The sequence below is a fragment of the Astyanax mexicanus genome, chromosome 18 (genome assembly GCF_023375975.1).
Source record: "Astyanax mexicanus isolate ESR-SI-001 chromosome 18, AstMex3_surface, whole genome shotgun sequence".
Lineage (NCBI taxonomy): Eukaryota > Metazoa > Chordata > Actinopteri > Characiformes > Acestrorhamphidae > Astyanax > Astyanax mexicanus.
In genome coordinates, this window is record NC_064425.1 from 12,873,276 (window position 1) to 12,884,956 (window position 11,681).

At 37.2% G+C, this 11,681-nt stretch overlaps 1 protein-coding gene across 1 annotated transcript; it reads right to left on the reverse strand.

The window, feature by feature from the left end:
• Positions 1 to 2,316: 2,316 nt before the first annotated feature.
• proca1 (protein interacting with cyclin A1) lies at positions 2,317 to 6,856 on the reverse strand. Its single transcript, XM_007248611.4, has 4 exons — positions 6,081 to 6,856; positions 5,277 to 5,409; positions 4,690 to 4,824; positions 2,317 to 4,584 (listed from the first exon to the last, which is right to left on the reverse strand). Exons 1-4 carry the CDS (start codon positions 6,631 to 6,633, stop codon positions 3,426 to 3,428), a joined length of 1,980 nt encoding a protein of 659 aa, XP_007248673.3. The 5' UTR covers positions 6,634 to 6,856; the 3' UTR covers positions 2,317 to 3,425.
• Positions 6,857 to 11,681: the final 4,825 nt, after the last annotated feature.

Here is an 11,681-nt window from a genome sequence, read left to right on the forward strand (position 1 = left end):
ATAATAAAGAATAAAGAAAAATCTGACTTTAAATTAAGATATAAAGCAAATGAGATAAAAAAGAAAGGAAAGTGCAGCAAATTGGTTTCGATACATCAGTTCACAGACACCTTGTGCCGATTAACATCACCCTAAAAGTGATTTGGGGAAAGAGCACCATCTACCCACCCAGAGGGAGCAAGGCCAGTTGTGCTCTTTCGGGGCTCCCACAGCTGATGGCAAGCTGCATGACTGGGATTCGAACCAGCAATCTCTCAATCATCATTCCACACTGCGCCCAGTATACAAAACTTATTTTAAAATGAAATGCTCGGAAAGCAGAACCTTAAAATTCCAAAGAGATACAACCTATTAATGTCTGTAAATCAGCCGAAATACTTTACAATGCTTTCAGGACTTCATCATAATTAATGATATCTATATCATAAAGAAACTCAGGACTTTTAGTTAACATAAGATTATTCTCACAGCAGAGAAATGTGCGGAAAGTTTATTTTTTTTAAGTAAGACATTATGTTATTCACTGATGAGCTTCAAAATCATTCCTGGCAAAATCTAACAGTAAAAACAAGCTAGCCTATAGTTTTAATACACATATTACTAGAAAATGATTAAACTTAACACATCCAGCAAGGTAACTGGCTAATTAAATAAACATATTTTCTTTCTAAACACTCTGAAAAATTATTTTATACTATAATACAAAAAAAGCTTCATCCATTTTTCTTTTTGCGCTTCTGAGCACAACGGAAGCTAGTATTTCTGCTAATGCTAACTGATAGCGCATGAAGACAATACTGTATTCAGTATGTTTCTGCATCGAGCACCAACCCATACATCATTTCTGTCTCACAGTAGAGCTCTGCAGCCAGACTATGTTTCTTTTCTGCTCCTTTTTTTAAACTTTTTTGATTATGTAATTAGCTGAATTAGATAATAAAGATTTGAATAATCTTTGTATTTATTGTATTTTTGCTGTATTTACATTTTTCTTCCTCCCCCATTTAGTCAGAACATTTTCTTGTGGATGTGATTTTAGTGTTTGATTAAAATTATTAAATCACCAAGACCAGTCTGGAGAGCACTGGGTTCTCCTGCACTCTACTAAAGTCCAATCTGGATTTTTTTTTTTTTTTAGCAAAACCATGTGACTATCAGCTGATTGGAGATTTGAACTGCAGCACCGGGTGCTCCAGATGCTCACTGAAAATTGTAGGGCTAGTAGGAGGCACCAAAACCAGATTATCCTTTTTCAAGGAATGTGACCCTTTTTCACTCAGTGCCCCGAGTTCCTGGCAAAGAACTGGGAGGGCCAAAGTCTGCTAAGAACAAAGGCTGTAGTAAAAAGACCCAGTGTGGTGCAGATATGTGGTGCAAAATGGTGCATTCAATACTGCAACACTGCAGGAATTTATATATATATATATATATATATATATATATATATATATATATATACATATATATATATTCAGTCCCCTTCAAACGTATTGGAACAATGAGACCAATCCCTTTATTTCTGCTGTAAACTGAAAACATTCAGGTTTAAATTTTCAGCTTTTATTTTCAGGTTTTTGGATCAAATCTAGATCTGATACCCAGTTCAAAAGATAGCACCTTCTGTCAGAACCCACCCATTTTGCTGTTGAGCAAAAGTATTGGAACATTATGTGACTGTCAGGTGTGTTTTGTTGCCCTGGTATGTCCTGTTACATTGATTACTCAAACAATGAATACAATAGAGCTAAATATCTACGCTCAGTTTCATATTTGGTTTGTATCTGTGCAGACTGTGCATTTATGCTTAGAGGAGTAACCAATATGAAAACCAGAGAGCTATGAGTCTTTGGGTGAAAAACCAGAAACTGTGAAGCTGAGAGCTGAGAGAAATCAATCAGAACCATTAGAGCACAAATATTGTCCATAGCCAGAACGACTGTACTGGAATGTCCTGAAGATGAAAGTCGTCACTGGTGTACTAAGTAACAGTGGGTCACTGACCGGATGCAGGTACTGCAAGCTATGGATTTGCTTTAATCTCTTTTAAGTTTATCTGTTGCAATACTTTTCTTTTGCTTGTAAAAAAATGTGTGATTTTAGACAGAAAGTTCTATCTTCTGAACTGTGTATCAGATCAAGATGAAAATACTTGAAAATAAAAGCTAAAATGTTCATCATTTAATGACAAACCCAAATGTTTTCAGTCTACAGCAGAAATAAATGGATTAGTCTCAATGTTCCAATACTTTTGGAGATATGTCAAGAATAAAAAAATACATCTTTTATGGAAGTTAGGCGAGAAACTTGACAAAAAGCTTTGTTTTGAACATATTTTATTAAGCAACAATTAAAAATGTTCTGCAAGCAGTGGATTTTACAAAATGATGGAGAAGAAAATTTATTTTATTATTGTACCAACTTTTAAGATAAATCATGATACAGGCTACATTCTAAGATACTGAATTCCACTGACAAATGTCTTAGCTTAACTTAGGTTTCAGTGTCTTTGTTTTTCCTTCTTTTCTTATCATCCATCTCTTTTGATCTTTTTCTCTTGGCCGCTTTGGTTTGGAGGAGCGACACTACACTCTAAAAAACAGAGGTACGATAGGAGTACTTTTTTGTACTTAAAGGTACACTCTTCATAATTGTACCCTCAAAGGTACAATATTGGTCTTTACAGGATCAGATTTGTTCCCTCTGAAGTACAAAGTCATTTCTAACAGCAATAAGTACAGATTTGTACCATTTAACCAGCCAAAAGGTACATTCAGTATTCTGCATCACTGTACTAATAAACAATATATATTTTAATTGCACATTTTTTTTATTTGAAAGCCAGACAATTTTGGATAATCAAGTTTTTGAGCCATATTTAGTTAATGATAATGTTTATAATCTTTATAATCTTTACTGGCACAAAAACCATGGGTACAAAAAAGGACTTTCACTGAAAGGTACTTTTTTGTACCTCAGTATAAGGTACAGCCCCAGCGACAAGCTTTGTACCCTTTTAAGTACAAATCTGTACTCACTTTTCTTAGAGTGTAAAGGAGTGCTAGTTTGTGAAAAAAGAGGGAACATCTGCCCGGTGCTTGCTGCAGCATTCTTTGTCTCAGGCAAACTTTGTAAGTCTGTGTCAGGTAATGATGGGAATACCGTGGTTCTGGAAATGGTGGTGAGCTTGATTTTGTAGCTTGTGTCTTCTGTAGGGGGTAACGGGTTTTGAGGTTTCTTTATGTTCATAGTGCTTTGAAACCTTAGGTGTCTGTTTTTGGCTGAGGCTTCGCCAGACAAACTTACTTCAAGGTTCTCCAGCCTATTGTGCTGAAGTCTTTCTGACAAACTCTGTGGTGGTTCGAGGGATGGGTCAGCAGTTGGTACCTGAGTTGAGTCAGTTGTGAGCACTGAGGGTTCTTCTGCTGCTAAAGCGTGAGGAACTTCTCTGGCGATGGGGAAGGAGTACTGAGTTTCCTGCTTCTCTTCCTCCCCCCTTTTTGTCTTGACCTCAGCCTTTTGGTTGCAACAATGGGTGTATTCTGTGTGGTGGCAATAAATGCGGATCCCTTTTCACTTTGGTACTCTAAGCTATGTGGCGCCTCCTCCCCTGCTGGACTGATGGGACTGCGGGTTGTCTGACCTGCTAGGCTGGTGCTTTCAGTGGCACTCAGTAGAGTGTTATCTTCTCCCATTCTATTGTCCAGGGCGGTTTCTAAAGGGATGGAAGTTGGAGTTAGATGTCTATGCCTTTTTCTTTCCGCTCTTTGTCTTAGCCTAGAGCTTTTGGGTTTAACTGTGGGTGAAACCTGTACAGATTCTGTTTTCTTGATTTGTTTTTGGGTTTTAAGCATCTCTTCTTCTTCTTCTTTTTGCTTTTTATTATTTTCTGGTGTTGCAGACATATCATCCTCACTCTCCTCAGACTCAGGCATCCTCTGATGCTCATCCCTCATCATCTTGTTGGAATGCTCTTTATCTAACCCAGAATCAAACTCACCAGCCATGAAATTACCATTACCATTATTGTTACTGCTGCTCACCCTATCAAAATGACCAGGATCTTCCACAAAATGATTCTTGTTGATGACCTCCTCTGACCTGTTAGCAGAAGGACTGCCCACAACTACCTCCTCAGCCTTTGCAACCTTATCTGCATTCTGCTTTCTCTTTTTTCCTTTTCCCTTCCCTCTTCTCTTCTTGGAATCCTTCTTCTTTTTGCCAGCATTTTTCTTCCGCTTCTTCTCTGAGGCTTGTGCCTCCCCTTTGCCATTGTCTGCAGACGAGCTCTGGGAGGTGGACACAGTGGCGAGCACTTTGATGAAGTCTTCAGCAGCCGTGACCACATTTGTGAGGGAGGGCTCTTCTGGGGAACTGCTTTTGGATTTGGATCCCGTGAAGCTTGACTGCGTTGTGCTCTCAGAGCTTTGCTCTTTTGCTTTCTTGTCCTCATCATCTTCATCCAGCTCTGTGGGATTCTTCTTAGGAGGAGCCAGGGTCAACACGTCAATAACCTCTATTCCCCCAAAGTCATAGGGTATTGATTCCCTGATCACTGCAACCGGCACTTGGTCATATCTCTTACACCTTCACAATGAAGAGAAAGACACAATAAGAATCACTTAGGACGTAAAGTTTTGTGGAATTGTTCTGCAAGGTTAAAAAAGGTCAATTATAAAGCCTTGTACTTACACTCCATACCAGTGGCGCTCAACACACTGCTCCTCGAAGGCGAATTCAAAACAGGGAACTTCAATCACATTAAAGAAAGCTTGGCCCACCACCCGTGATGAAGTGTCATTAACCACCCTCAGACACTTCTTCAACCTGCGGGAGACGGACATTGTTCTCATTAAATGTTTTAATTCATTGAATTTTAAAATAAATCAAGGGATAGAGAAGACAAAAGTTTTTCCTTTTTGGTCTTCTGCTTTTACTGGGCTATTACATTATATTTACATTCATAGTAGTCTGCACATTTTTTTTAATCATTGTACATGCAAAAATGAAATACCATGTTATGAAATCTCAGAAGATCAGAATGTATTTCATTGTACTGTCAAGCTTCTAAACTGTCCTCTACACTTTTATAAACATGAATCTACAACCTGAATTACATTCTTTAATCACTATTCTCAATGGAACCAGTAAAGAAAGTATCATATTTTATAATTAGGAGTGTTTTTTCTATTGTAATATGTTTAACAAGAAGATTTTAAACTGAAACTGGTTGTTTTTAAGATGTATCGTATTATATCATATCGTATCATTTTACTTACGCATTGTCACAGTCGCAGTGTGAAAGTGAATGCCACTTAAAGTTGGTATAGCCGTAGTTGGAGGAGAAGGCATGGATGACGTGTGGGCAGTGGTCGTGAGTACGGCAGCACTTATCAGTTTCTGCAAACTCCCCTGCAGACAAATTAATCAAAAGGTCAGATATACTGATCTCCACACAAACATCCAAATGTGTAAAAAGTATGTCAATTTATTACTTTGTATAGGTAAAGTATAGATACTAGGGTTTAAAATACTTCTGTAGTAGTTAAAGCATCAACTGAAGTTTTTCACTCTTTAAGTAAAAGTGCAAAAGTACTGGTTTCAAAACTACTTAAAGCTTAACACATTTTTCTAAAAGCCATAATCACTATAATGTTATATTTAAATGTTACTGTTGATACATTTGGGATGCACTGGGCTGTTAATTGTTTTAGCTGCATATATGAACATTGTAAATGAATGTATTTTAGTAGAATGTAAATAAATTAAAGTTACAGCTTAGTTGGGCGTTTGTCTGGAGTTCTCTTGAGTCTCTGAGCGGATCATCTTCATACTAGACTACATACATCTGCTATGTTCTTGCTGGAGTGTGGGCGTGACGTGTGCAGGTGTGACGGATCACAGTATAAACTAATAGGGTTTATAATCAGATTTGCTCTATCTGGATAGGGGTTTTATTGAATTATGAAAAGCCGGAATAAAAATAAGCTAAAATGAAATAAGAGTGAAGCTATTTTTAAATGTAAGGAGTAGAAAGTTCAGATAATTGTGTGAAATGTAAAAATATTTTTTCAGCTTCTTACCGAGCTGATCATAGTTTTCAGCGATGTTCCCCGCGCCGCACCACAGAGTCCCGGGATATGTGAAGCCCCGCTTGGATCTCCGCAGCTTCTGCGCTCCACCAGCGCCAGGGACCTGACTCTCCTCCCGGTTCTGCGCATGCGCCGGCACCACTGTTGCATCCTTTGGTTGCAGCTGCTCGCAGTTCGCCTTGGCTTCGGCTAAGCCGGTTAACTTCAGCTCGGTGTCGGTAGTTCCGCTGGTCCCGGTGATCTGCTCTGTGAGCCCAAGTCTACAGGAGCGCATGAAGGCACTGACCTGAGTCTCGTTCGCGCTTACGGAGCAGCGGATCAGCCGGCCGGCAGGGTCGCGCACGGACTGGACCACCTGAACCCCATCAGAAACCTGCTGGAGGCTGTACTGGCCGGCGCTGAGGGTCTTTACGCAGAGCGCGTGGTTGAGCGCATGGAAGACCACCTTGCTCTCCTTGTCCGCATCTAAAGGCTGGCCCAGGAGATCACCTTTCACGAGCTCTCCGTCCAAATAAGACAGGAACAGGAAAAAGACTGACCACATCTCTGCACGCGGCCCTTCCACCTCAGCCTCCCTCTACAGATTGCTTTCAGGTTCAATCTGCTGCGGGTTTTAATAAGCTGCGTTTCCATCATGGGGAGGTTTCCGCCCCTTAATTAACATGTCTCTCATCAGATGAACTCTAGTACCCTTTGTACATCTTAACAGTTCATAGTCTGCTTTCTTATTTCTTTGGTAAATGGGTTTATAAAAAACAGAGCCTGCATTTTAATTCAACCATTATTTGACCTGTATTACACATAAAAAAAAAAACAGATTTGTACTTAAAAGAGTACAACAAAGCATGTGACCAATATTATACTTGTACCTCTGAGTAAAAGAAAGTACTCATATCGTACCTCTGTTTTTTAGAGTGTATACTATGATGTAACATATACTATCTCTTTAATATGTATATCTTATATATATATATATGTAGAAATATTTGGTTAATGGCAATTTTCATGCTTCAAATTAGTAAAAAGAGCATAATTAAATTTAGTAAAAATTACTCTATGAATGCAAATGCTACAAAATTTTATTAAGCTTGACCTAGATGAGAATCTAGATCATTTTATTTCATGCAACCCTTTCACGAAAAAAAATAGCAAATTCAAAGAGTCATTTTTTCAGTGGTTTGTATGTATATTCATTTAAATAATTAGGAAGTTGTGCTTGATGTCTTTAAGCTGTTAATGTTTGTAAACCTTTTTTACAGGTAAATAAATGTAGTTTAAATTATGCGGTGTTTGTATTAATTCCTGCTACTTGAGAAATTGAGGAAGTGCTTTGACCGCAAGTTACCTCTGCTACCCCCCGCATTTTATATCTCCGCCCGTTTTCCACCAAGCCCCGCCCCCTGCACTGAGATTGGCTACAAATTCATAAGCAGTCAGACTGTTCACCTTTTAGCCACTCATACTGACAGACGCGGTACAACAAGCCAATCCGTGCGCAGGAGGCGTGTCCAAGCGGAAAACAGGTATGGAATGAAATTGGTCACTTCACCTCCTCAAACAGGAGATTTCCTCAAGTGACGCAGCAGGGAGGAGCTTCCATACTAACAAGAGATGGGGTGATTCTTACGACCCAACGAGATTGGGCATCCTTCACATTCCCCTAAAGGCACGGGGACTGACCTAATTCCGAACATAATAACACAGCTCCTTTTCAGTGCGCGACAATTCGTTAATTGTGAAAAAACCGCAATTCAGCCTCCTCCCTGAACTTCTGCGCCGTTTATCAATAAGAGCACATTTAAAAGCTTTAAACGGTAAAAAAAAAAAAAAAATAGGTGCGTTTTTTCAAGGCAAATGCCAAGCAGCTGAGATTACTCTCGTTGGGCTGAACAAATAAATTCAAGGTTTACCAACCCAGCTGGCACACAACCGACCTTTAACGTTGAAATGTGGTTGAAATATGACTAACGTAATGTCTGTTGTTGTTTCAACGTTGAAACAACATTAAAACAACATTTAATGATAAATGGTTGTGCAAACGTTGACATTTTAACGTTGAATTACGTTTGAATCAGCATTTTACATTTCATCACCATATAATTTCTAAAAACGGTTGGATGGAGGAATGAAAAAGTGTTTTACTCCCATTTGCAGTAAATGCTTTTTAATTTAACACCAGTACTTTACCATAACCGGAGGAATGTTCATGTTTTATTTGTAGCTATATCAACGTTGATTCACTTTTCAAAATCAACACCAAATCCAATGTTAATCCAACATCAACGTTGATCAACGTTGATTCAGCGTTGAAATGCCAGCTGGGAAATTAGAGACTCGATTCCGCACAACATAATTTAAAATATACATTTGTTCCATAAAATAAGTAAATAATGGCTCACGTTTAGAACCAATTAATTATTTTTATTGGGTCCATTTTTTCTTTGAATCTAAAAATGCATTTTATAAATGAAGAGGTTTCCGTTTATTAAACATCGCTAGTTGTTTAATTTGTTTCATTATTCTAATTCCAAATAAACAACTAATAATACAAATTAAACACAATCTCCTCCCTTTAGAGGGGTACAAAACCCTCAGGCATTGAGCTTGAGAGCAATGGAGCAGTTATTGTTTACAAAGATTTATAGGGAGATCATCCAACATTCTTAATCGTCGAATTCAACCAAATCCTCACAGCAATGCTCAAATAATTAATAGAAAGCAAAATCTTTCTAATAACACTGATTGTGAACGAAACAATGAATGAGCAGGTGTCTCAATTTGTTTGACAACTTTTGTTCTTAAAGCTAAAACAAAAATAATACTTTATTCATCCCCGAGGGGAAATTAGACATTAGAAATTGTAGAAATCATACGTGCTGTTAAAGAATGTTTTTTATTCATATCTCTCAATGGAAGCAGTGTTTCTCCCATTTTTGTATTTTAAAATATTTATAAAAGGAAAAAAATAAGCAAATATGTCTCAAGACTTTGGTACACGTTTTATGTTTGTTTTAATCAACATTAAACGTACATTTAACAAATTAACAAAATAAGCGTACATTAAATTGTGCAGAAATATCTTTTTTATGTATTATTCTCTTGTTTATATTTAACAACAACTTTTTAGATAAGCTAATAAAATATAAATTTAACTAAAGCAAATTAAATTTTTTCCCCAACAGCCATTATGGTGTGGCCAAAAAATATTTTTGTATCACAGCTAACAAAGCCTGCAGCTCTCAGGGGTTGTGCACAAAATGAATGTGGAAGGAAGGTAAACAGGTCTGCATTCTCTCCGCATTTGAGCCAATCAGCTTTTAGTATGCAAATTAAGGTTCTTTTGATTTTTATTTATTCCATGTCTTACTGCAAGAGTATGGAGCCCCTAAGGTGACCTCATGTAAAAAAATATATATATAATAATGCGTGGCCTCACCTTATTAAGGCGTGGGAACGAGATACTAGTTACCACTTAATTATCTCATTTCCACCCATTATTATCTCTTTCCCCCACCTTAAGATCTCGTTCCCACCCCTTTTTTTCTACATGGAAGTCACCTTAGGGGCTCCGTAACAAACTCTACTACGTTATAGAAAAAAAACAAAAAAGCAACTCTGAAGATGTTCTAAAAATAAAGGACACAATCCTAAAAAAACACCCTAAAATAATAAAAGATTAAAACAGATAATACAGGCCAGTAAACTAATAAAAAACGTTGTCGTGAACTCAGTGTTCAGGAATGGTATCTGTGCTAGAACCTGACTCATAAATCTTTTTTTTTTTAAAAGCTGCTATTTGTACTCTCCAAGAGTATATTCTATTATAAGATAAATAGGAGACGTCAGAGAACAAGAGAAGCCAGAATAGTTTCTTTTAACAGGCAGAGAAATAAAGGTTGTCTAAGTTACCAACAAGGAGCCGAAGAGAGGGCGAGTATTTTGGTCCAGAAGTTGAGACGGGGTAAATGTCAATGATTTTATTATTAATTTTAACCCATAAGAACTCAGACCCAGTTGTGAATACTGAATACCGAATAGGAAAAAAAAAATAAAATAAAAAAAATAAACGTTAAACATTTAATCAAAGCATTTTTTCCATTTGTTTAAAACAATTAAAACGACCTGTAGTAGTAAAAATTAAAATACACTAACTACTCAAGTTTATATTGGTCCCATAATTTTTTGCATGACTGGCGTGTCCCCCCACCCTGAACATACTTGTGTAGTCTTGTGTGTAGTCTTGTTAAACAGGGTTACCTTACCTCTTGGATAACTGTTGCTTATTCAGGGGAGTTTAACTTGTGTTTTTGTTTCTTAATACAGAATAAAATCATCCTGTTTTTCTTTGGCAGATGATTTTTCCATTGGGAAATGAATCCAGCAGGATGTCACATTTTGCAGTAAAGAATGTGGTATATATATATATATATATATATATATATATATATATATATATATATATATATATATATATATATATATATATAGCTTTAAACTTACATTAATCTTGATTAAACAGTTTGGTAAAACATATTTTTTTATTTTGAGCTATATTGACATGTATTATGTGTGGGAGTTTTCCTTACTTAGCCTGTTGTACCTAAAGAAAAAGACCTTAAATCAGTTTAAAATGAGTCATTTCACTGTCTGCATCAGTGTGAAGATGGGTACAAGAAGTTCTTATCTCTTGTCACAGTGTCCTCGCATAGTTCTTATTCTTACAGTCTAAGCTCATTCATTTACCTTCAGTTCTGCCCAACACAGCAAACACAGCTGATAAAGAACTTTAGCAGAACATCTCAGTCCAAACAATCCTCCAAACAACCATGAAGACCTAAACAGTTACTATGCACTGTAAAACATCACTACTTTCTCAAATAACACTACTGAACTTTACTTATTTTATAATATCCTAATGATTCAATTCATGTAATTTTTTAGTATAGTTGTTTGGACACCCTGGCAGACACAGATACCATAGCAACCACCACACATACCATAGCAACCACTTAGCAACACCATAGCAACCACCATGGATGCTATAACAACACCTTAGCAGCCACCTAGCAACCACTTAGAAACAACATAGAAACCACCACAGATACCAGAGCAACACCTTAGCAACAACCTAGTGACTTCTTAGGAACCACCTAGAAACAGCATAGCAACCAACATAGATACCATAGCACTGCCTTAGCAACCACCCAGCAACCACTTAGCAACACCTTAGCAATTACCACGAGCACTATAGCAACACCAAAGTAACCACCACAGACACCATAGCAACACCTTAGCAACTGCCTAGCAACCACAGCCGTTTTAGCTGCGCCACCATTCTGCAATTCCTTCAGGAAATGCACTTTTCTAGTTTAGTATGAAAGACTATAAAAACATTTATTATTAAAATAAACTCCCTTTCAGCTTCTTCAGTGAGCATGTGCAGAGCAGTGGTGCAGAACTTTCCACACAATTAACTTTCACAAGTTCTGAATCTTTTAGTAAATTAATTAATTTAATTCTAATTCACACTTTGTCACTCACGCTCACAAAAGTTTATTTTTTTAGTTGCTTTATTTTAGTATGTTTTTCTTA

What these genes read in the sequence shown, in the direction of transcription:
- proca1 (XM_007248611.4), bottom strand. Translation starts at nt 6,633, where the DNA reads ATGTGGTCAGTCTTTTTCCTGTTCCTGTCTTATTTGGACGGAGAGCTC. An exon ending in TGAAAACTATGATCAGCTCG is followed by an intron (nt 5,410 to 6,080) that starts GTAAGAAGCTGA and finishes ATTTGTCTGCAG; the next exon opens with GGGAGTTTGCAGAAACTGAT. An exon ending in CACTGCGACTGTGACAATGC is followed by an intron (nt 4,825 to 5,276) that starts GTAAGTAAAATG and finishes CGTCTCCCGCAG; the next exon opens with GTTGAAGAAGTGTCTGAGGG.